Source organism: Ochotona princeps, chromosome 17, assembly GCF_030435755.1.
Source record: "Ochotona princeps isolate mOchPri1 chromosome 17, mOchPri1.hap1, whole genome shotgun sequence".
Classification (NCBI taxonomy): Eukaryota; Metazoa; Chordata; class Mammalia; order Lagomorpha; family Ochotonidae; genus Ochotona; species Ochotona princeps.
In genome coordinates this window covers 33,841,420-33,867,357 of record NC_080848.1, presented here as the reverse complement: position 1 = coordinate 33,867,357, position 25,938 = coordinate 33,841,420, and the positions used below count along the sequence as shown (strand labels likewise).

The window sequence follows — 25,938 nt, the reverse complement described above, 5'->3', positions numbered from 1 at the left end:
TGTCCCTAGGCTTTGGGCTGTCCTCGACTGATTTTCCAGGCCACAAGCAGGGAGCTGGATGGGAAGCAGAGCACATGGGACTAGAACCAGCACCCGTATGGGATCCTGGTGCGTGTAGGGTGAGGACATTAGGCACTGGGCTTGTGCGCTGTGCCCTGTTTTTGAGTTCTAAGCCATTGGCTTCCTAGATTCTTCATCTGTAAGTGGACGTGAGGCTTCTCTTTATGTGGTTATGTTGAGAATCCAATGAAATAATGTATATGTTAGTATTCATGAGTTCTGTAGCACACTTTGGAGATCTTAATAATACCTGCTGGGAAGTCTCTTTGTAATCCTTGGGAAGATACAGGTGTGATGGGAAAAACATGAGAGAATATGCATTCTGTACTATTCTGAGCAGAAACTTTTTGATATAAATGTTTTGAGTTTTAAGTCAAAATGAAAACAAAAAATTTTCCTTGAAATACCATTTGATGGGGGCTCGGCGGTGTGGCCTAGTGGCTAAGGTCCTCGCCTTGATCCCATATGGCCGCTGGTTCTAATCCCAGCAGCTCCACTTCCTCTCTATCTCTCCTCCTCTCAGTATATCTGATTTTGTAATAAAAATAAAATAAATCTTTTAAAAAAAAAAGAAATACCATTTGATGGACAGAAATTGTTTATTAAGCATTTGACTCTTTTAAATGTGGCAGGCGTTTTAGTTTTAACAGGTTAAGACTTATCTGCAATACTGCCATCTCATGGCCATCACCTCATGTGCTCGCTGCTCCAGTTTGGATCCAGTTCCCTGCTAATAGGCCAGGGAGAGCAGTGAAGATATCCTAGTTTTTGGGTCCCAGGACCCACCTGGGCAGCTCAGTGGTCAATGGCCCAGCCTTGGCCATTGCAAGCATCTGGGGAGCGAACCAGCAGATGGAAGATATTTGTATCTCACTCTCTGCAACTCTGCCCTTCAGGGGGAAAAAAGTTGAGGGCCAGTGCCATCGCATAACCAGCTAAGCCTCTGCTGGTGGCCCTGCTTGTCCCATATTAATGCTGGTTCAAGTCCTGTCTGCTCTACTTTAAATTTAGCTCCCTGCTAACATCCCTGGGAAAGCAGCGGGAAATGTTTCTAGTCCTTGGGCTCTTGCACGAATGTGGAAGACCTGGAAGAAGCTCCTGGTTCCCAGCTTTGGATCAGCCCAACTCTGGCCTTTGTAGCCACTGGGAAATGAACCAATAGATAGAAAACCTCTTTCTCTGTCTTTACTTCCTAACTTTCAAATTAAAGAAATAATGAACTAATCTTTTTTTAAAAAAGGTGAAGAATCAGACTAATGTGAATATATCATACAGCTTTTTAGGTTTTTCAGTCAAGTATTTTGTGTCGTGAAACTCCCAGAATCTGGTTTTATATGCATGCATTTGGTTGTTGACGCCTCTGAAATGTGTATTTATGCAAAGGAAACTTTGTGACTGAGATGTTTGTCTTATTCCTTACAGCTCTGATGACATCTCTTTATTATGGTTTTAAACTTTATGGAGATGTAGTGACAAAGTAGAAAGGAGAGATTACCCTCTAGTTCTGTGCTGTCCACTGTAACAACCTAACTGTTGTGTTTTCCTGCTCCTCTCCACTCCCTTGTAAAAGATTTAGTTCTTTGAAGTCAGACACACCCCCCCACCCCACCCTCTGACTCTGCTGGGATTCAAATGGGCTTTTGATGTAGGATACATACCTTTGTTTTCACTTGTTCCACAACACTGACCTCGGTTTTTTCCTTTCTTTAATGTCACAAAGATACTTATTTCTGTTTATTGAGTTTGAGAGGCAAAGAAGGACACTGAGAGCTGTTATCTGTGGTTTATACCCTAAATACCTGCAGCAGCCAGGGCCCAGGAACTCACATGGGGGTCCCACATGGTGGTCAGCAGCCTCACCCACTGTCACAGCCTCCCAGGGTCTGCTTAAGTAGGAAGACACTGTCAGGAGCCAGAGCTGGGGATCAAGCCCGGACACCCTAATGTGGCGTGTGGCCAGCTTCACAGGTGTTCTAAGTGCCCTTTGCCTCCCTCAGATAAGCATACTTATTTTTCATGTTTTGACTGTTTCCAAGGTGATTTATTTAAAAATTGTTTTTATATAGTTACCTTTCCACTGTGTCTCTCACCTTTGTTTACATTTATTATGTAATTTCTTTTCCTTAAGACTTTGTTAGACCACCTCCACAGTGACTCTTTTTTTTTTTTTAAGATTTATTCATTTTATTACAGCCAGATATACACAGAGGAGGAGAGACAGAGAGGAAGATCTTCCGTCCGATGTTTCACTCCCCAAGTGAGCCGCAACGGGCCTGTGCGCGCCAATCCCGCCAATCCGATGCCGGGAACCAGGAACCTCTTCCGGGTCTCCCACGCGGTTGCAGGGTCCCAATGCATTGGGCCGTCCTCAACTGCTTTCCCAGTTCACAAGCAGGGAGCTAGATGGGAAGTGGAGCTGCCGGGATTAGAACCGGCGCCCATATGGGATCCCGGGGCGTTCAAGGCGAGGACGTTAGCCGCTAGCCCACGCAGTTCAGGGCCCCACAGTGACTCTTCATTGGAGGTGCTCATCACTGTCTTGAGGTGCTTTAGAAAGGCTCTGCAGGTCGGGTGCGTGTTACGATGCAGCACGTTAAATGTCAGTTCAAAGCTACTCCTGCTCTGCTTCCCATCCAGCTTCCTGCTAGTGTGCCTGGGACACAGCAGATGATGGCTAAAGTGAAAGACTTGTATGGAGTGCGAGCTCCTGCCTTTGGCCTTGGCTAGGTCTGGCTAAGGTAGACATTTGGGGAATGAACCAATGGATCAGGATTTCTCTGTCTCCTTCTCCAACTTTCAAATAAATAAGTAAAGTAAATCTTTTTTTTTTTTTTAAATATATGCTTTTATCCCAACCTCAGACTTTACAATCAGTGAATCTCTGATGCACACCACTGCATTTTTGGAAATCTTGCTGGCTCTAACAGGAATTCATCTGTGGGTTGTTTAGTAGGTCAGTCTTTTAAATCAGAACAGCTCCACAAAGGGAATAAATTAACTGCTTGTGTTTTTGTTCTATCCTGTGGTCCCAACAGGATGATTTGTTTTCCCTATAAGCTTTCTTGCACAATTCATAAATGCCAGTTATCACGCAGGCTGATCCTCCTTGACGCCACACTGAGCTGTCCCCGTGTGCCTGTCAGATTTAATTTGTCTGAAACAAAATCCTTTATTCCCTACCTGCTACCAAGAAAAAAAGGAAGACAAAAACCTCCCAATCACTTCTGCTTTGAAAGTTCGATTCATTTTGACTAACCAAAAACCTTTGTACCAGAGTACTTCACAATGTTTGTGGGACATCCAAAAATAGCTATTTTGGTGTACAATTTTTTTTTCCAATCCATACATAAACAAGTTCTTTAAAAGATAGGGGCTGGTATTGTGGTGCAGTGAGTTAAGGCAGTCCCTGTGTTATCAGCATCCTATATTGCAGTACTGGTTTAAGTCCCAGCCAGTTCCCTGCTAGTGTGCCTGGGAAGGCAAGTAAAGATGGCCTGAATATTTGGATTGTGACCACCCTTGTTGGATTCCTGGATTATTGAGTGCCAAGCTCCTGGTTAGCCTGATCCAGCCTTGACTGTTGCAACCACTTGGGGAGTAAAACAGCAAATAAAAAAAATCTATGTTTCTGTCACTCTTTCTCTGTCATTTTGCTTTTTTTTTTTTTTTCCAAAGGTAGAGTTACAGGAAAAAAGAGAGTAGGGGAGAGAAAGATCAATCTTTTATCCCCTGGTTCACTTCCCAAATGACTGCAGCAGCTGGGGCTAGGCCAGGCTGAAACCAACAGGCAGGAGCTTCGTTTGGACCTGCTGGATCTCCTGCTTTGGTGCAGGGCCTGAGCACTTGGGTCATCTGCTGATTTCTCAGACTGATTAATGGGGAGCTGGATTGGAACAACCGGGGATTGAACTCATTCTTATATGGTTTGCTAATGTTGCAGGCAGTGGCTTAATGTGCTGTGCCACAGTTCTGGTCCCTAATCAGCCTTTTAAATAGACCAATTTTTTTTTTTAAAGATTTATTTATTTTATTACAAAGTCAGATATACAGAGAGGAGGAGAGACAGAGAGGAAGATCTTCCGTCCGATGATTCACTCCCCAAGTGAGCCGCAACGGGCCGGTGCTGTGCCGATCCGATGCTGGGATCCAGGAACCTCTTCCGGGTCTCCCACGCGGGTGCAGCGTCCCAATGCATTGGGCTGTCCTCAACTGCTTTTCCAGGCCACAAGCAGGGAGCTGGACGGGAAGTGGAGCTGTCGGGACCCGAACCGGCGTCCATATGGGATCCCGGGGCTTTCAAGGCAAGGACTTAAGCCGCTAGGCCACGCCGCTGGGCCCTAGTCTTTATTTTTTAAGTCTTTTTAAAATATCTATTTATTTTAAAAAGAGAATGACAAAGAAAAAGGGAGGGAGATGGCTTGGTTCGTTTCCCAGTTTCTTACAGTAAATAGTTCTGAGCCAGACTGGCATCCAGGAGCCACAGACTACAGTTGAGTCTTCCACATGGGTGACAGGGGCCTGAACACTTGGGCCATATTCCTCTGCTTTCTTTGGCGCACTAGCAGGAAACTGGATCAAACGTAGAATTGCTAGCACTCAGACCGTTACTTTGGTGTCTGGTGTTGTGGCATAAGCAGTTAAGCTGCTGCTTGTGACACTGGCATCCTAGACAGGCACCAGTTTGATTCCTGGCTGTTGCACTTCTGATCCAGCTTTCTGCTAATGTGTCTTGGGAAGTTGTGTAAGATGGCCCAAATGCTTGGGCCCCTCCCCTCCTCTAGGAGATCTGGAAAAAGTTCCAGGCTCCTGAATTTGGCTAGGCCCAGGCCTGGATGTTGTAGCTGCCTTGAGAGTGAACCAATAGATGAAGGATTTCTTTATCTCTCCTTGTCTGCAACTCTGTCTTTGAAACAAGTAAGATAATGTTAAATAGCAAAAATAAACCTGCAGTATGAAATAGGATGCCTGTGGTGCAAGCTCTGCCCCACAACTCTGGCTGCCCTTACTAGTTGTTAATTCCAAACTATGTCTTAACTCTGAGAATTTCCTCCTCATCTGTATTGTCACTTCATTGTCACCAAATTAAAAAATAACAAACATACACAAAAGTAGAGAGAATACGGTAATGAACCTTACATATTTTTCATTCAGCTTCAGTAGTAATCAGTTATGACCAGTCTGTTTTCACCTCTCACCTCTGTTTTCAAGCAAACAGATGTCATTGTGTAAATATTACATCATGTATCTCTAAAAAATAACAGATCTCTGCATTTTAAAGTTCCATTAGATCATGTCATTTTCCTGCTTATAACTCTTCAATAACTGCTCATTTTACACCAACAGCTTCTGTGGCCTTGTGGGTCTGGTCTTTGATCCCTCTCCAACGCCTTGTCTTTCCCTTTGCTTCACACTGTCCGCCCATTCTCGTGTTTTCCTGCTCCTTGGCCCAGCAGAGTGTTCTGCATGTGCTGTCCCTGCTTCCTGGCCAGCTCTTCTGGATTCCATCTTATGTTCTCCTGTGCTCCATGTCACGCCCACTGTGTGATCGGCTTCTCGTATGATGCTGTCCCATGTCCTCTTGTTTTACTTCCTTCTTACCACTTAATGAATTGGAAAGTATTAACTTGCATATTGTGTATTTTGTTTTTCAGTAGTAGAACAGGGAGGAGCCTTCTGTTTTCTGTGTCCCTTGTATTTAGAAGAGTATGTGGCTTACAATCAGTATTGAGCAAAGGAACCTGCTTTCTAGAAGGGGTAGCCAGTTCATAGGAGGAGGTTTGTTTTGGGAAGATTAAATGAAAACTTTTTAGTTTGGATGGGTATGATGTAATCCAGATTACAATAATATAAATCTAATGTATTTTATCGCATTATTATGTGCCCTATTCATTTTAGGCTGCCTCTGATCTTGGTTGGGAACAAATCTGATCTGGTGGAATATAGTAGTATGGAAACCATCCTTCCTATTATGAACCAGTATACAGAAATAGAAACCTGTGTGGAGGTAGGCCTCATCATTTGATGTGGAAATTTAGTGTTGGTAAATTTTCCTCTTAGTTGAAGTTTTGAATCTTGGGGACTACATAGGATGGACTGTTTTCTGTTTGTTGTGAGTTTATAACATGTATATCCAATTAAACAGAGAACTTGGAATTAATCTCTGAGCTGTTTATAGACATTCATATTAAGATGTCCTTAAAGAAAAATGTGTTATCCCATGTTGATAATTGAAAAATTGTTAATCTCAGGCGCTTAAATAAATCAAACTTTTTTTTCAGTGTTCAGCAAAAAACCTGAAGAACATATCAGAGCTCTTTTATTATGCACAGAAAGCTGTTCTTCATCCAACAGGCCCCTTGTACTGTCCAGAGGAGAAAGAGGTAACCCCACATTGTGATTATATAGACTGGTATGTGTAGGTAGTAACTACAGGTTGGTAGTAAGTTGTGATAACTCTTCAGTATTTTTGTAAAGATGAAGCAGGCAACAGGTAGATTTGTTGCTGTTGTTATTTTCTAGCTATTTTTCTTCAGTAAGATTCACCTTAAACATTCAGAATATCTTCCAGATCAAATACAAATTCGGGACATATTTTTATTTTTATTTTTTTTATTTTTATTTTTTTTTGGGGACATATTTTTAAAAGAAATAGAAGAATTCACAATACTAAAGCAAAAAGGTCAGTCAGCTAATAATAGCTTGTAGTGCTATTATAAGATCTGTGTTCTTTTTTAAAAAAAGATTTATTTATTTTTATTTGAAAGGCAGGCTTACATAGAGAAGGAAAGACCAGAGACAGAGAGAGATCTTTCATCTGCTGGTTCACTCCCCAAATGGGTGCAACAACTGGAGCTGAGGCTATCCAAAGTCAAGAGCCAGGAGCTAGGCACTTCTGGTCTCCTCCGTAGATATAGGAAGCCATAGACTACAAACAGGGATCTGGATGGAAGTGGAGCAGCCAGGACACAAAGTGGCACCCACATGGGATGCTGATGCTGCAGACAGTGGGTTAGCTTGCTGTGCTGCAGTGATGGCCTCTAAAAGCTGCAAGCTTAAACTATGTATGGGATGGGAAATCTCTCCATCTTTTTCCCCCATAAAAATAGATAAAATATGTTTAAAAATGTCTTTAAGAACCTGGTGTGATAGGCTAGTGGCTAAATACTCGCCTTGCGTGCGCCAGGATCCCATATGGGGATCATGTCCTGTTTGTGTCCCATGTGTTCTGCTTCCCATCCAGCTCCCTGCTTATGGCCTGGGAAAGCAGCAGAGGACAGCCCAAAGCCTTGGGACCCTGCATCTGCGTGGGAGACCTGGAACAAGCTCCTGGCTTCGGCTCAGCTCAGTTCTGGCCATGGTGGTTACTTGGGGAGTGAACCAGCGGATGGAAGATCTTTCTGTCTTTCCTTCTCTCTGTAAATCTGACTTTCCAATAAAAATAAGTAAATCTTTAAAAAAGAGAGTCTTTATAAACGCGTGGATAAAAAACTTGACATCTGTACAACCTGTAATACAATTTGAATATTTCTTTATTGAAATCTCTAAAATTTAAGTTTTATAATACGTATTTAAAAAGTAAATTGTTTGAGGTGTGCTTCACATACCATACAATTCACTCCTCAATTTTTTGCAAAACTATCCCATCATCCAAAGAGGAATCCCACACCTATTGGCCATCCCTCCGTTTATGCTTCTTTCTCCAGTGGCATTCACAAATCTACTTTTTTTTCCTCTGTGAATTTGCAGCTTTTGGACATTTCATGTGAAATGTGCAATCATTGCTTCCTTTGGCCATTTATATATATAAACATTCTTCTTTCTTTGGAAAAATATTTATTCATGATGTTTCATCCATGTTTTAATTTGATTATTTTGTTTTACTTGCAGAGCATTATTTTTAAGAAATAAATTACAACAATAATTTTAAAAAAAGAAAGGAAAGAGATTGCACATTGATTTCAGGAAAAATGTACAGTGTTAGGAAAGTGACTGGTAAAAAAATGATGACCTGAGGATTAAAATTGGCCTGTTTTTGTATAGTCTGTGAATACCTGGATTGCACTTTATATTTTCTAAATGACAAAAGTGAATAATATTTTGTGATATGTGAAGATTTTATCCAATTTCATAAATGTGGAATTGGCATAAGTAACTAATCTGAGTTATCCATAATCTGAGCCTAGTTTACTCCTCCAGTTTACCGCTCCTTCATTGTTTACTTCTTCCTAACTTGCCCACATTTGTCCAATAATAATGGTTAATACATTTATTAAACCCCCTGTTCATTTGTGTTCAGTTCTTTAATTGCTGTTTTGTTCTTAGACCTACTATTAGTTCTGCTAATTTGCTAATTCCCTGGGTCCTACCCCATCACAGCTGCTTAGGGAGTGATCCTGTGGGTGGGCGATGTTTCTGTCTCACCTTCTCAGTTTAAACAAAGTTCAAAGATCTTCCTCAAAGTTTCATTTTATTCTCAGAGCTGTTGGCAGTACTTCCTGTATACTGAGTATGCAGGCCAGAAGCATGTGGGCCTTATTTTTCATTAGTCTGACAAGGATTCTGCCCACTAAATTCCAGGACAAAAATTGAGGAAGTTGTTCAAATGTGTGTAGCAGTGTTATTTCCAAAAATTCTGTAGGAGCAAAAAGGACAAGATTATTTGCTTTTTTTTTTAAGTGTAAATAATTATTTAAGAGGAGTTGATTAAAGTCCTTTATATTTACTACTCAGAAATATTTTACTACCTGTTTGTGAAGTAGCACATTTTATATCCAAATTTTCACATATCCTCTCAAGTACAGATTAAAAACTTCTGCTATTAGAAAGTTTTTGGCCATCTTCAGAAACTTGAGAGGAGAACTTTTAGTACTTTAAATAAGTCAATTCAAATTCTTTATGAAAGGAGGTAGGACATAAGTAAGTGGTTTGTTTTGTGTGATTGAAAGAATAACTCTCTCCTCAAGTTGAAATTCCCTTTTATCTATCTTTCGAGTACTTGGGGTCCTGAGAAGAGGGTTTGATCATTCCCAATGTCAGTCCAACTAAATATTGCTTCATTTACTTAAAAAGATTGTAGCATAAAAATAAATGACTTTGCTTCAGATCATTTTTCTTGTATTTAATGTTATATGAAATCAATGATAATTATTCCCAGCAGTATTTATGAAAATGATATTTTAATTCAGCCAGTCACTTGTGCTTTTTTGTTGTTGTTGCTATATAGATGAAACCAGCCTGCATAAAAGCCCTTACTCGTATATTTAAAATATCTGATCAGGATAATGATGGCACTCTCAACGATGCTGAGCTCAACTTCTTCCAGGTAGCTGGCTTTCGTTTCAGACAATGGCGTATCTTGGTCTTCTTTTGTTGATATAGTCTAGGAAAAACCAGTGTGTTGACATAGGTCTTTTCACATACGGACGGGTCTGTCACATCAAGTTATTTAAGCCTAGGAATTAAAGGAACCTTGCTGGTTTCATCTCCCAGTATACAACGGGTGTGTTAAGGACGACATAAAGTCCAAACTCCTGGTTACCCTCTCTCTCGGTTTGGTGTAACCTAGGTACTCCACAGAGAGCTCTGTGTTCTAGGGATGGGAAGAGGAGAGTAGGGGACGTTCTTTCAAGTATGTCTTACTATACTTGACTAATATAAAATGAAGACTACCCCTATTTAGAGTCTGTTTCTTTTGCAACACTTTCATGTAATGTTGCTTTGTATGCTGCTTTAAATTATCTGTAGTTTTATTGCTGGTGTTTTTTTTTAAACTTGCTGTTATGTTTTTTGTTAGAGAATTTGTTTTAACACTCCATTAGCTCCTCAAGCGCTGGAAGATGTCAAGAATGTGGTCAGAAAGCATATAAGTGATGGCGTGGCTGACAGTGGATTGACACTGAAAGGTGGGAGAATGATATTTTTCCCTGTTTTTGGGATTTAGTGTTTTTAAGATTTGGCAGAAGATCAAAGATTATTACATGATTTGTACTTCCAGGAAATGTTAGTATTTACTGTGACAACTAAAATTTGACCTGAATCTTTAATAGTTGTGAGAAGTAGGCTAGTAATGGCCGGCACAATGGCTCAATTGGCTAGTCTTCCACCTGCAAACACCAGCATTGCATATGGAATATACTAGTTCACTGGAATAAACCCGTTCACTCTCCAAATGGCTACAGTGGCCAGAGCTAAGCTGATCTGAGGCTGGGAGCTAGCTGGGAGCTATGAGCCTCCCATTCAGGTCCAGGGACCCAAGATTTGGGTGCCTTGCTTGTTTTCCCAAGCCATAAATGGAGAGCTGGATCAGAAGTTGAGCAGTTGGAACAGGAACTGGTGCCCATCTATAATGCTAGTGCCTCAGGATAGAAGATTTACTTGCTGAGCCAATGTGCCAACCCCTATTTCTATCATACAACTTTATGAATGAGATCGTATTCCTTGAGATTTAATTTTGGCCCTTTCATTCATTCTTATCCCTTGCAGAATGTGGTATTTATGTGAAACAACTAAAATGACCTGTGTTTCATTGTGACCTCCAGAAACTTTGTTTTGCCCTTAACTGTGCATAACTAGTGTATGTATGTTCACAGATCTGTTGCCATGATGTGCTGTGTGCTTTTCTCCTGTGTGACTGTACCCGTCTTCCCATCAGCTGTACTTACCAGTTGACTTTATTCCAGGTTTTCTCTTTTTACACACACTTTTTATCCAGAGAGGGAGACATGAAACTACGTGGACCGTGCTTCGGCGATTCGGTTATGATGATGATCTGGATTTAACACCTGAATATTTATTCCCCCTGTATGTACCTTTGGTTTCTAATTGATTTTGCATGCCAGCTCTTTTAAAATGTGAGTTAGCTCCTAAATAGGTAGGCTTCAAGCTACTCAGGAATGATTCAGAATTAAAACAGAAATTTGTAGCAAGATTTCTCAACTTCGGCACTGTGGGCACTGTAGACCAGATAATTCTGCATTGTAGCACATGTAATGTGCATTAAAAGGTGCCTACCCCATCCTTACAGGTCCGTAACACTTTCTCCCCCAATTTTGAAAGCCTGAAATATCTCCAGAAGTTGCCTAGTATCCTTTAAGAAGCAAAATCATCTCTAGTTGACAGCCACCAAAATAGCATGGCCCAAACTTTTTCCTCCTATTCTCATCAAGAATATGAAGACGTATCTCTTTGATTTGACTGAAGGAGTAGAAAAATTACTAGGCAGACTGAATTTTGTACTTAGGAGATCAGAACTATGTTGTGAGGCAGTTTGCTTTCATTGGTTCTCCTCCTCTGGTTTTATAGTATATTATTAACTCAGGATAAATTATTTTTCCTAAAGGGTCTGTTTTTGGTTATTTTCCTTTGATAATGCTGTGTTTAAATTCTGTTTAAAAGTATACCCAGTGCCACTCCCAAATTTGGAGACTGCCTTGCCTTAAGATGTTTCTTCTGTGATCCAAGAAAGTAAGCTTTTTAAAGATTAAAAAAGGGCCCGGTGTGATAGCCTAGTGGCTAAAGTCCTCGCCTTGCAAGTCCCAGGATCCCATGTGGGCGCCAGTTCTTTTTCTTTTTTTTTTTTTTTTTTTATATTTTTATTTTGAGTTTTGAATTATGTGGTACATTTTTGTATAGGCTGGGATTTCCTCCCCAAACTCCCACCCCCGTCAGATTTTTCCCATTTTGTTGCAATAGTGTAGTCCTTCATGAGGAATCATAATTCTATCAGTTTCTTATTTAAGTGTACCCCGACATTGCTGGTACAGACAATGTCAGACAGTCCAACATGCCATTGTCTACACATGTCCAACAATTTCATTGGGAATCCATCTTTCGTCTGGATGCAGGGATGCATGTTCCATTGTACCCCCACGTCTGTATATGATAGACCCCAGTACTCCATCACTATACATTACCCTAAGTGAGAAGCCATGAAATAAGGTCAACAACCAGTATGAATTAGAACAGCCACATCAACAACAAATTATAGCACCTTGAAAAAATAACACGCCACTGAGTAACCAACACGTGAGTGACAAAAAGGAAACACGGAAGTCTCTTGGGGAAAATGATGCCATCGTATAATTCATGAGCACGTGATGAATTCAACTAGAGAAAAGAGATTATTTGGAAAGAACCAAAGTGAAATAAAAACATCAAAACACATGGGATACAGCCAAAAAAGCAAACAAACAATCAAAAAACAGTATGGATCGGATTGTTGAAGTTACACTTTCCATGTTGGTTTCCTTATATAAGAGAGACTATATGGTGTTTGTTCTTTTGTGATTGACTCATTTCACTGAGCATAATGGTTTCCAGTTGGGACCACCTGGTTTTAAATAGAATAATTTCATTCTTCTTAGTAGCTGAATAATATTCCATGGAGTAGATGTACCACAGTTTCTTTAACCACTCTTCCTTGGACGCACATCTGGTTTGTTTCCATGTCTTTGCCATTGTAGATTGTGCTGCTGTAAATATAAGATTACAGATCCCCTTCTCACATGCAGATTTCACTTCTTTTGGGCATATTCCTAGGAGCGGGATAGCTGGCGGGATAGCTGGATCATATGGCAGGTTTATTTGCAATTTTCCAAGCACGCTCCATACTGATTTCCACAGTGTACCCAGTGCCACTCCAAAATTTGGAGACTGCCTTGCTTTAAGATGTTTCTTCTGTGATCCAAGAAAGTAAGCTTTTTAAAGATTAAAAAAGGGCCCGGTGTGATAGCCTAGACTCCTACCAACAGTGAAGGAGGGTGCTTTCGCTCCCACCAGCAGTGAAGGAGGATGCCTTTCTTCCCACATCCACGCCAGTAGGTATAAGTTGAGTTCTGAATGTAGGCCAGTCTCACTGGAGTTAGGTGGTACCTCAACGTGGTTTTCATTTGTATCTGTCTGATGGCTAGGGAGCCTGAGCATCTTTTCATATGTCTGTTAACCATTTGAATCTGTTCTTTTGAGAAATGTCTGTTCATTTCTTCTGCCCATTTTGTTGCAGGGTTTGGTTTTGTTTTTGCTGTCCCTGAGTTTATGAAGCTCTTTGTAGATCCTGGATATTAGTCCCCCATCACTTGTGTAGTATGCAAAAATTTTCTCCCATTCTATTGGTTGCTTCTTCACTTTGTTAATTGTTTCCTTTTAGCTCTGCTCTTCCAGTTCTTCATAGAAACACCAAGAGCTCTTTCTCCCAGTTCCTTGTTGTAGACCATATTTGCCCTGTTAAAGCTTGTTCCTTCTGTGTTTTACTTCCCTTGCCTACACTCCTTCTATTCCTCCTTCCCAGGTATTCTTATTTCAGGATAGCCCCTACAGCTGTCTGACTTGATTATTTCTTCTCTGGCTGTCATTAGAGAAGCAGAAATCTTTCTGTTCAGATTCCTGTTCAGTTCATCAGGTCTACCTTCAGACTTGGCTTGTCTGACTTACTAAATCTTTGCTCAAGTTAATTTCCCTGAAAATAGAAAATATCATGTAAATTAATGAATTTGGCCCAAGACCTCTCATTGTTTCGTGGGTTGATGAATTCTCAGCAGGTTGTTTTTTGGTTCTTAAGTATAAGAGTTAGGAAACTGGTTGCTATAGCTTTGTGGCTTACAGTAAACATTTCTGAGTTTCTTTATGCTCTCTGTCTTTGATTTTCTGAAAATTATCTCCCTAGAGCAACCACTTGAATCTCTAGCTTTCTCACTAACCTTCAGCTTCCATTGCTGCTCAGTTAGTAGATATTTAAATATGCATTTGTCCTTGTCACTTCCCTTCAAGACAAGGTGAAGCCCAAGCTGCTTAGTGTGGAATGTGAGGTCATTGACACAGCTCCTGCTCACCCCTGCCTTCACACTATTTATAGTGCACCAGCTGTATGTTTTTTCTTCCTTCAGGCTTTCACCCATGCTATTTTAATCCTGCCCCCTTTCCGCCCCTGGGTTAATGATGGCCTGTTGTCCTTCAGGTCTGAGTTCAATTGCCAGTGTCACTCCCTCAGCAGTGTTGACGGTTCCCCACCCGAGTCCCAAGGAGTTCTCTCTGCTGTGGACTCCCTGGAGTCTTCAGCTGACTTGCTCATTCTTTGGAGATCTGTTTTTGGCCCAGGACTGACTCGACTGTGGTTCTTTTAAAAGCCTGTCTTGTTTTTGTTCCTATGGTACCTAGCTCATTGCAGTTTATTAATAATTGCTGAACTGAATTTGTGGATTAAAAAGATCTAATTAGGCAATATTTCTCCATCATTTTCAACTCACTGATGCTAGCAATTTTTAAATTTATTTTTTATTTATTTTGTATATTGTATAAATTTATATATTGTCAAGATGTATTTGACAGTTTCATTGGGAGTCCATCTTTGATCTGAAAGTAGAGATGCATACTGCATTGTATCCTCACATTTGGATATGATAGTTTCCATTACACATTCGCTTAAATAAAAAGCTACAATACGAAATCAAATAAAGACTAATTATTCCTGACAGTGTGTTTATAGGAAGAACACACTCCAGTGTAATCTGTGTTATTTATAAAAAAATTTTATTTCAATCCATCTTTCTGATGTGGAACTTTGGCCTAAGTGATGTTAGGAGATTCTGAGGAGTGCCAGGACCAAAGCTTGCCTGGGAGTCTCAGTGACCTCATTGAAGTCATTTTTGTGGATGATGTCATTCCACAAAAATGGTTGTGGCAGTTTTATATTAATTTTTAAAAATTTAATGCAATTAATCATTTCTTTTACTCTTAAACTTTTTCACTAATAGGCTAAAAATACCTCCTGATTGCACTACTGAGTTAAATCATCATGCATATTTGTTTCTACAGAGCGTATTTGACAAGCATGATTTGGTAAGCTTTTAATTGCACTTTTCCCTGATAGAATATTTTTCTGTGATTTACTTAACCTTGTCAACAATAGAACGTTTATTTCATGTAGCCTAAAATTGCCAAAATACTTTGTTAAACTAACAAAAATATTTTCTCTTGCTATTATTGTTTTCTCATGAGGAAAAGTCTAGTGTCCATTAGCTTTTTTCTCAGGTTTTCTCATGTACTTGTGAAGAATTTTCTTGATAAAATATAACATGTTATCATGTGTCATTTTTAATTGCTTTTTAGCAACACAGGCTAGATATCTAAATATTGTATGTTGTTCTTTATGTGCCTTTAGGATAGAGACTGTGCTTTGTCACCTGATGAGCTTAAAGATTTATTTAAAGTTTTCCCTTACATTCCGTGGGGACCAGATGTAAATAACACAGTTTGTACAAATGAAAGAGGCTGGATAACCTACCAGGGATTCCTTTCCCAGTGGACGTGAGTATGGAGCCAGCCTGCCTCTTTTCTTCTAGAGTTGCAGCTGATTTCAAGTTACAGTGTGTAACATTCATCACATTACAGGCTTGATAGATTTTAAGAATTGCTTCAATCACAACTGCCTCTCAGCAGTTTATGTAGCTACTGCTATTTCTAAGATGAGCTATAGATGTTGAAAGAGTTACTTTGTTTTTCATAAAATACTAGGGAAATAAGCGTTAAATTCAAACTGAATTTTAGCGCTATTTTGATTAATGAATGGAATTTAGAAACATCATTGTTACACAGTAGGCATTTTTTTTTTTAGAAATATATGGGAGCTGGTATTTTATTTGACACTGGAGACTTATTGTGCATTTTGTTGTATTATTTCTAAAGGACTTTTGGTAAGACTTAGTCTACAACCTAGCTATGGCAGTGGTTGACATTGTGTTTGTGTATTGTGATGACAGTTGCTTTAGCCAAAGTGAGACTAACTTCTTTAAATAAAGTTCTTTTCTGTTTTCAGACATGTAAGAAAGGTTAACTAATTTCAGGTGTCTTTCTGTTTGTGTGCTTTGTCAAATCTTTGTCAATTTATATATCATTATACCCTCAATTTACCAATATTTGCAGGACACTGTGTATTAACCTGGGAGGCAGGTAATATGAACTATCCCTGCCTTAGCTTTATCAGTCACTCATCAGTGTAACCTTGTTCTCTGTGGGCAGTAGGATAGAGGAACTGCCTCCTCCTCACGCCTGTCCTCACCACCTTGCTTCCCCCTCCCGTCTCCTCTGCTTGAGAATGCATCCTGTGAAAAGCCGTGGTTGGCACACAGGAGATTAAAGCAGCCCGACAAAAATGATATGGGTGGAGCAAATAAAAAATAATGAGTTGTTGGGATTTTTATTTTCTATCAGTGTTCATTTGGGAAGCTTTTATAATTTGAACTTCCCATTCCTAGGCTCACGACTTACTTAGATGTACAGCGGTGCCTTGAGTATTTGGGCTATTTGGGCTACTCCATATTGACTGAACAGGAGTCTCAGGCTTCAGCCATTACAGGTGAGAATCCCGATACCATTTCACCTACAGTTTTTCTTTCTTTTTTTTTTTTTTTAAAGATTTAATTTTTATTGGAAAGGCAGAGAGGAAGATCTTCCATCCAATGGCTCACTCCCCAAGCGGCCGCAACAACTGGAGCTGAGCCAATCCAAAGCCAGGATCCAGGAACTTCTTCCAGGTCTCCCACACAGGTGCAGGGTCCCAAGGCTTTGGGCCATTCTTGACTGCTTTCGCAGGTCACAGGCAGGGAACTGGATGGGAAGTGGAGCTGCCGGGATTAGAACCGGCGTCCATATGGGATCCCGGTGCATTCAAAGCTAGGACTTCAACCACTGCGCTGTCGCCCTGCCCTGAACTTGTAATTTTACAGAGGCTCAGTTTCAAATGTAACCAAGTGTAAAAATCAGTTCATCTTCATTCATCCTTCATGTCTATACTTTTTTGTGCGATTTTTAAATTTTTTGGTTGACATGCTTGATTTTATTGTTATTTATCAAAATGAATGAAGATTTTGCTATTGGTTTACTCCCTAGAGGTTTTACATTTGCAAAAATGAAAGAGTGCTATGGGCCTTGAAGATTTGCCAGTTTATTTTTTGTTTATTTTCAAGATTTATTTTATTTATTTAAGGTCACAGGTATAGAGAGAGGGAGAAACAGAAGCAGATTTTCCATCTGCTGGTTCACTCCCCCAAATGGCCACAACAGCCAGGGCCGGACCAGGCAGAAGAAAGAAATCAGCTGGTTCTTCCATGTCTCTCAAATGAGTGCTTCTATATCTTCTTCAGCTTTGCCAGCATGGAGCTGGATCAAAAGTGGAGCAGCTGGGACTCAGACTGGCATCCATGTGCGAGGCCAGCATCTCAGGTGGTAGCTTTACCCATTTTGCCAGCGTACTGGCCCCATCTAGTTCCCTTTACCTTAGGAAAAGACACTATGTTGTCCTGATAGAACACCATGTGTCCTGGCCTGCCTCCCTTGCACGTTCACTGTTGAAAGGCTGGTTAATCCCAGAGCGCATATGCTTGATGCATTTATAGACACCATTTCAAGAAAGTAGAGATTTGAGATAGGATCTTTTACTTTCTAATATGATATGAAAGCATTTTACAGAGAATATTAGATGTGATATTGGCTATATTTAATAATATAATATAATTTTCACTCATTCTTTTAGGATATTTCCCTGATGTAAGTATACTAATTATAAGTCAACATCATTGGGTTTCAGGAAGTTCCTTTCACCATTAAGTTTCTGAAATGCCTTTTTCCCACTAAGGGATGCCTTCGACCCTGTCTGGAGCATTTTATTTTTCAGCAGTGTGACATTGTTCAGGGTGTTTATAAATCAGACGCTTAGTAAAGGTAGACATATACCCTCTCACGGAAGGTGGTATGCAGGCTTGTTGAATTTAAGTTGTATAAAATGCCTTTTCTTTATTTTTAGTAACCAGAGACAAAAAGATAGACCTACAGAAAAAGCAGACTCAAAGAAATGTGTTCAGGTGTAACGTAATTGGTATGAAAAACTGTGGGAAAAGTGGAGTTCTTCAGGCTCTTCTTGGAAGAAACCTGATGGTGAGAATTCAGGAAAATAAAACTACTTTTTTTTGCTTAAGATTTATTTATTTTTATTGCAAAGTCAGATTTACAGAGAGGGAAATCTTCTGTCCGATGATTCACTCCCCAAGCAGCCACAATGGCTGGAGCTGAGCCAAAGATTTATTTGAAAGGCAGAGTGACAGAGAAGAGAGCGAATCTCCCATCTGTGGATTCATTCATCTGATTTCCACGATAGCTCCATTGGACATAACGTAGGCCAGAAGCTCAGCACCCCCATCTGGGTATCCACAGAAGTGAAAGCACACACATAGCGAAGCCAGCTGCATCAGCAGGAAGCTAATTGAAGTAACCAGGCATGCCAAAGCTGGATGCAGGCATCCTAAGCAGCAGCTTACCCCACCATACCACAATGCCCGTTACAGTCAGGAGCTGTGTATAGTTTCCTCATAGCTGCTAGCCTTCTTACGTAATTACTTGATCTCAGTAGCCTACGTGTATTGAAGTCTAATCTGAAGTGTAACAGTAATCCCATTTAACAGTATTTGTTTTGCTGGTGTTAGCGGATTTTTTTTTTTAATAACCAGTGTTAGCTAGGGATTAAAGGACTACCATTGTGAAGCCATCTAATATAGATTTTGGTGGAAGCAAATTGCAATTGAAAATTTCTAGCAATACCAGTAGGCAAATCAGATTACTCTTTTGAGTAGTGAGACTGCTATGCCCCAGATAGATGGGTCTCATTTAGACCAAGTTACAGGATCAGAATTGCCAGCAGATGGCCCTAGAATATACTGTTAATGAAAACGTTTCTTCCCCTGGAGCTGCAGCTTTTCCTTTTTGGGAATAAATAAATGCACTTTTTGTCTTTGACCTTAAGAAGTAAAAGCTGAAAAGTCAGAATCCCCTTTGTCTTATGAAATATAACATAGTTCAAGAATGTCCTTTTGCTTATAGCATCCCCACACATGCACACAGAGGTGGGTGTTTATATGTTGATGAAAATTTTTTCTTTTAATTTTTTCCATTAATATTGATGTTTCTGGTTCTATTTGCAGAAGCAGAAGAAAATCCGTGATGATCATAAATCCTACTATGCGATTAACACTGTTTATGTATATGGACAAGAAAAATATTTATTGGTAAGAAATTCTGTGTTTTTTTTTTTTTAAGGGACATGTTGAAAACATTTTGGCTTTAATGGGTGTGTGTAGAATCTGTGATTTATTTTTTAATCTGGTTTATTCTTTGGAGTTTTCCTTTTCATTTGTGTAATAACTGCAGAGTATAGATATAGGTAAAAACTTTCATTTATTTGTATACTTAATTCTGTGTTAGCTAACCCACACTTAAGATAGCTGAAGAATTGTGTCCCCTTTTAGTCTAAGATTTATTTATTTATTTAAATTTTTGTATGATGTTTAGAGTTGATTAGAATGAGAAGGGTTGAGGATTAGGGGAAAGTGGGTGAGACCTTTTTTTTTTCCTCCAAATTTTTTTTTCTTCTTTCTGTATCTGGGGGAAGGGGGTAGATATAGGGAGAAGCTGCACCCAGCCTCCCAGCTGGCTCAGTACCTGGGGATGGGAAACATCCATCCGATGCCACCCCAGGGTCCCCGATGTAGAGCACGCTCCGAGGTCTCTGCTCAAGTGGTTTTGATAGTGCTAAAATACTGTTGATCTTGCCATTCCAATGATGAGGAAATCCTTCTAAGATCCATTGGCTGACATAGTCCACCTTAGAGACTCCGTTCACCCTGGAGTTTGCTGTCAACACTTGGATGGGGTAGCTGACCAACTTGTTCTGGCCTCCTTCCTTTGCTGTGGTGTCAGATGTCATTTGCCAGCCCCAGTGGACTGCCATTTCCTCCATGTGTGTTTGGGCATGCTATCCACTACTCCATCTAAACCACTGAGGATGCCCAATTCTGACATATGCATTCCACAGTCAGACCACAGATCCTGCGATTATCCCCATGGTTGGAGTTCTGAGTCCAGTGGTTCACTTGAGGAAATCCCCAAAAGAACCTCATCTGAAATGATCCCAGACCTGACTCAAGTGTGTGCTTCGCAGTATAGGATCCAGCTCTGTTTATCACCCTCATCAGCCTATATACATACTGATAGTTGCAATTGATGGGTCAGATTTATCTCCAGCCCCATCTCTTATATAAACCAGTGGGTGCTGTGGCCCAGCTCAGTCCTACCCAACACACACTCAACTCTCACATACTATAGTCTAGTCAGAGTAGCCCCCAATAGCCCCCACTATGCCTGTCCCCAGGCCTGATTCCTATGCTTGCCAATATGTACAGCAGACTGGTCCAGTGTGTCCTACATCCCATTCAGCTCTCGTACACATCAATGGCCGTTGAAGCCTAGCTCAACCCAAGTGACCCTACTATACAGCCAACACTCAGTGCTGGAAGGTGCCACCACCGATGTAGCCAGCCCGCCCCTCCCTCCGCCATCAACCCTGGTTCTCGTGCTAACCAATGGGAGCTGCAGCCCATCAGTTTCCCTGCTTGGCCCACTGTCAGTCCCAAGTCTTGCTCTCTGCAGGTGGTTCTGCAGTGTAGCTTGATAGGATTTGCCACCAATACCAGCACTTGCCAGCTGATGCTGTGGCAAAGCCCAACCAACCTGCTCTTGCTCTGGCTTATGCATGCACAAGTATGTACAGTCAGTTAGCCCAGCCTGGCTCTCCCCCTAAACCAGTTCACATGCTAGCTAACAGGTGTTATAGCCTGCCCAGCCTGGTCTACCCCCAGTCCCAGTTCTCATGCTCACCAGTGGGAGCAGTTGCCCAGCAGGAGAGCCTACCCCACAGACTACCTGCTGGGCTTGTTACCCCCCCCCCCTTGTCTTTGATGTGCTGTTGGGTGCTGCGGCCCAGTCTGGCATGGCCTGTCTCACCTCAACATTTGCCAGTGGGTGCTTTAGGCTGGTCTGACCTGTCCTGTACTCTGGCCTGATTCTCAGATCTGCCAGTGGGTATTATGAACTGGCCCAGCCTGGCAATATTTAATAGTCAGTTCTTTCCTGAGATATCCACCTGTTCTGTCAGGCATACTGTCTTCATTGAACTCTGCTGGTATGTTTACTGTTTTTAAAAAAAAAAAAAGGAAAACATTTTATGAATATTGAACAGGGTAGACAGTGAAGCAGAACAAGATGAATTTATTGTCATTTCTCTTTATTTTCATTTTGTTAGAAAAGTGGAGGCAAGGCTGATGCCATGGTGTTACAATAGGCTAACCCTCTGCCTGCGGCGTCAGCAGGTGTCAGATTGTGTCCTGGCTGTTCCACTTCCGATCCAGCTCTCTGTTTCATGCCCTGGGAAAAGTCCTTGGGCCCCCTCCACCCACAGGGAAGACCCATAAGAAACTCCGCGCTCCTAGTTTTGTGCTTTGGATTGGCTTAACTCTGAGCATTGTGGCTGATTATCTGTCTCACCTCCCTGTAAAACAAATAAAGTAAATATTTTAAAAAAGAAAGGAGAAAAAGAGATGTAGAGATCTTCCATCCACTGATTCACTCCCCACATACCCAAAATAGCCAGAACTGGGCAAGCCAGCGCCAGACACTCAGAATTCAGTCTGCATCTTCTGCTTTGGTGATGGAGCCCCAAATCCCGCAGCCACCATCTGCTCCCCACCAGGGTGTGCATCAGGAGGAAGCTGTATCAGCTGGGATTTGAACCAGACTCTGATATTCCAGAGGACCCTGCCAACCATCAACTTAACTGCTGAGACAAACACCTGCCCCACTGTGTGCTTTTGATTAGTGGGGAGTGAAGGTGGCATGGTAGGAAGAAAACAGACTTGACATGTGTTTTAAAATGTTAATCTGATGGCCTCAGATGTGTTATCTCTCCTGCGGCTTTCTAGCCTGTACACGGTGCATGCAGAGGACCTTCCCCGCCCACGTGAGTCACTCAGAGCCATCTATAGAATTTTTTTTTTAATTTGAATGAGATTGGAGAGTGAGGGGAGGAGGGGCACTATAAGGGAGATGGACAAGGACTTCAACCTGCTGGGTCACTTTCAAAACCCCTGCAACAGCTGGGCTGGTGGCAGGCCACGGTCAGGAGCCAGGAAACACGAGGACTACCCATCAGCATCTCAGCACTTACATTTCCCTGCCCCTTTGTCTTTTCACAGCTGCATGATATCTCAGAATCGGAATTTTTAACCGAGGCCGAGATCATTTGTGATGTTGTGTGCCTGGTGTATGATGTCAGTAATCCCAAATCCTTTGAATACTGTGCCAGGATTTTCAAGGTTTGTTCTTACTAACTAAATGTGGTTTTATATGGAGTTTTGATTGAATTGTAGTATTATATTTCCTAACTAGAAATCTTTGAAAGAATCACTCTTGGAAGTTTTTTTTTAAGGTTCTAATCTTGTTCTTAAGTGATTAATTTTTTTTCTATTTCTTATACATGGTTCTTACATCTCTGGTTAAGAAGTTCTGTGTTGGTGGAAGATCTTGGCAATTAGAAATGTATATGGATTATATATATTGACAGTTACATCAAAAGTAACAGCTCGGGCAAGGAGGTGAATCAGTTTCTCAGTCCCTTGGAGATTAACGAAAAGATTAAATAGAAAAAGATGGATATGCAGAGATACTTATTCCACCATTGTTTTTAATATCAAAAAAAGTAGAAATAGGGCCCGGCAGCGTAGCCTAGCGGCTTAAGTCCTCGCCTTGAATGCACCGGGATCCCATATGGGTGCCGGTTCTAATCCTGGCAGCTCCACTTCCCATCCAGCTCCCTGCTTGTGGCCTGGGAAAGCAGTTGAGGACGGCCCAATGCATTGGGACCCTGCACCCGTGTGGGAGACCCAGAAGAGGTTCCAGGTTCCTGGCTTTGGATCGGCGCGCATGGGCCCGTTGCGGCTCACTTGGGGAGTGAATCATCGGACGGAAGATCTTCCTCTCTGTCTCTCCTCCTCTCTGTATATCTGGCTTTGTAATAAAATAAATAAATCTTTAAAAAAAAAAAGTAGAAATAGTCTAGATGTCTATAAATAGGATATCAAATTCTATAGTGGAATTAAAATATTTATATATTTATTTGAAAGCATGACAGAGTGAAGTGGAGGGGGCTAGAGAGAGAGCTCACATTTGATGGGTCACTCTCCAAATCGCTGCAATTGCTAGGTCCAGGTCAGGCCAAAACCAGAAGCCAAGAACTCTATCCCCTTCTTCCGCATTGGTGGCAGGGATCCAATTTCTCTTTCATTGTTTTGCCAAGTATATCAGTAGGGGACTGAATTGGAAGCAGAGCAACTGAGAATTGAACCAATATTCTAATACAGGGTGCTGGTGTCAAAACTGGCAGCTTAGTTGCTGTACCACAACACCTACCCTAGCATTATTTTTTTTTCCTAAATTTATTATAAAGGCAGAGTTAGAACAAAGGAAAAACAGATCTTTCATCTGCTGGTTCACTTCTTAAAAGGCCACAATCGCCAGAGGTTGGCTGGTCCAAAGCTAGGAGCCAGGAACTGCTTCTGGGTCTCCCATGTTGGTATGAAACCATCCTCTGCTGCCCTGCTGCGTGCATTAGCTGGGAGCCATTTGGGAAGTGGAACAACTTGAAGCTCCCCCCCATAGTACAGTTCCATAGGCTTGGGGGATCCCTCCCCTCCACATTTGTTGCAGTAGTACAGTCCTTCAGGAACAGTAACAAGTCCATCATTCTGCTATTTAAATGTAAGAATAGACTGTGACATGACATTGTAGGTATAGGCAGTGGTGGAAAGTCCAGGATCCCATTGTCAAGACATATTTAAGTTTCAGACCACATTTCCAAGGATGCCCTGCGGTGCGTCCAGCTACGCTGGTCTCTTAGGCGGAGAGAAGATGTAGGCAAACTTGGGAAAAACAGAGTTAAGGGAGTGGGAGTCAGAGCAGAGGGTCTGAAGTTCATGGCAGCCTGAAGGGGAGGGGCAGTGGAGAAGCACTCAGTAAAGAAGGTACAGAATCCTTCAGATCAAAGCTCATCAGTAAATTCAGTATGTACGACAGATAAATGCAGCTGAAATGTGGAAGAATGAGAGTTATCCTAACCAACTGGCACCTGCTATCCCCTTCTCATCGGGATGCCTGTTGGCTGCTCCACAGGGAAATTCTTCTTCTCATGAATTATTTGAAATGCTGCCTCTGTAATATGCTACATTAAAAAAAAACTTTACCTATTCCAAAAAAGAAAAAAAAAGATATATCTAAGTTTCATTGGGAGTCCTTCTTTTATGCAGCTGGAGCTCTTAACAGGCACCCATATGGGATAGCAGCACTACAGTACCATGGTGCCAGCTCCCAATATTACACTCTTAAATGGTTGTGTTGCCCCTGACTGCAGCAATATAACAACATTTGTACCTGCATGTGCTCAAAGACTACAGGCCAAATAAAAATGAAAGTAATCTTCGGTAGACCCAATAATTCAAGTGAATTTCTGTTTGTTTTGAAATTTTTTGTGTGTGTTTCTTTTAAGAAACTGTTAAATGTAAAGAATCCGTATGGATCTGTTTTTACCGACATGAACATGGTAGTCCTGGTCTCACTGTAAGAGACATCTAAACCAGTGCCGGTCTTTGCCTCATGGTTTCTTTTCTGTCTTTGGAGTTGCAATTGCCTAAGCAAGTAGAACAAAAGAGCTCCAAGACTCCAGTCATAAAGGAATGTCAAAGAGAGAGACATTAATTCTCCTTATTTAATACACGCATGTACATGCATTGAAATGTGCTGTATCTTGAAGATATGTATAATTGCTAATCCAAAATTCTCATGTTTTTACTAAATAAATAGAAAATATTTGAAAACTAGAAAAAAAAAAAAAGCATTGCTTTGGTTATTCAGGGAAAAGTTTTAGCTGTCATTTGAAATTTTTGAACTTCTTATCAGATTTTGATTTTATTTTTTATTCCATAGCAACACTTTATGGACAGCAGAATACCTTGCTTAATTGTAGCCGCAAAGTCAGACCTGCATGAAGTTAAACAAGAATATAGCATTTCACCTACTGATTTCTGCAGGAAACACAAAATGCCTCCACCACAAGCCTTCACTTGCAACACTGCTGATGCACCCAATAAGGATATCTTTGTTAAATTGACAACAATGGCCATGTACCCGTAAGTACTTGCTCTGTTTTCATTTTCATGTTGCATGACTCATAACATTGCATGCCATCATGAGCCACTGGGGGCAGAGGGAGCTGGCTCTTTGTCCAAAAGAAGTTGTTCAGCAACAGAAAGAGTTTGTAATGAGAAGATACAAATTGGTGTATATTTAAGTGTTGTTTGGTTGTCCTAGTAAAATGATGTAAACAGTTCTCCTGACAGTATTTGTATGCTTTGAGCAGGCTGTTACTATCTTAATACGAGAGTGGAAAAAGCAAAGCAGAGCCCTCCATGCAGCACAAACAAACAGGACTGCATTGTGCTACAGTGAGGCAGAGTTGGCATCCTGTGCATTTATGCTAATGAGATATTTATGAAGAAAAAGTTTATATTTTTCTATTGATTAATTATGAAAGTCTAAAATCATCTTTTTTTACATGCTGTAAAAATAGTAGTTGTGATTGGAATTGCCACTGTAAATATTTTGCATTAAATGTTGTGAGCCACAAATTTCATGTACATTTATTATATATGTATACATACATATGCACAAGCACCTAACTGGTCATCTGCCAAGTTTACTAACTGCCCTCCAATTGCATGGTTCTTAACGGCATTCTTTTCAAGTAGTGTGTTTGTATAAACTCTCGTTCTGTGACAAAATGGATTTTCAGGCAGTGCGTTTCTTAGAATTTTATAACTAATTTAGCTTTATGTTAGTCTCTAAATTACTGGTTTTTTATAAAAACTATACTTGTAGAGTAATAAACATGGCTGTAAACCAAGACTGAGGTTTTTAAGAAAGTTGTTAATTTGTAGAGATCTTTACAATCAG

The 25,938-nt window shown here is 40.8% G+C and overlaps 1 protein-coding gene across 15 annotated transcripts in view; it reads left to right on the top strand.

The window, feature by feature from the left end:
* The window catches only part of RHOT1 (ras homolog family member T1), a 99,347-nt gene that overhangs the window by 56,928 nt on the left and 16,481 nt on the right, over positions 1–25,938 (top strand). For all 15 annotated transcript variants that reach the window (XR_009246924.1, XR_009246925.1, XM_058675868.1 and 12 more), the window contains 12 exons: positions 5,956–6,064; positions 6,339–6,440; positions 9,284–9,382; positions 9,854–9,962; positions 10,740–10,860; positions 14,808–14,892; positions 15,215–15,360; positions 16,308–16,408; positions 17,855–17,985; positions 19,026–19,109; positions 22,131–22,250; positions 24,913–25,115. Coding sequence is in view for 13 of the 15 variants with exons in the window: in XM_058675868.1 (XP_058531851.1) it covers positions 5,956–6,064; positions 6,339–6,440; positions 9,284–9,382; positions 9,854–9,962; positions 10,740–10,860; positions 14,808–14,892; positions 15,215–15,360; positions 16,308–16,408; positions 17,855–17,985; positions 19,026–19,109; positions 22,131–22,250; positions 24,913–25,115 (1,410 nt within the window). In the remaining 2 variants the exon portion in view is untranslated. The remainder of the gene's footprint in view (positions 1–5,955; positions 6,065–6,338; positions 6,441–9,283; positions 9,383–9,853; positions 9,963–10,739; positions 10,861–14,807; positions 14,893–15,214; positions 15,361–16,307; positions 16,409–17,854; positions 17,986–19,025; positions 19,110–22,130; positions 22,251–24,912; positions 25,116–25,938) is intronic.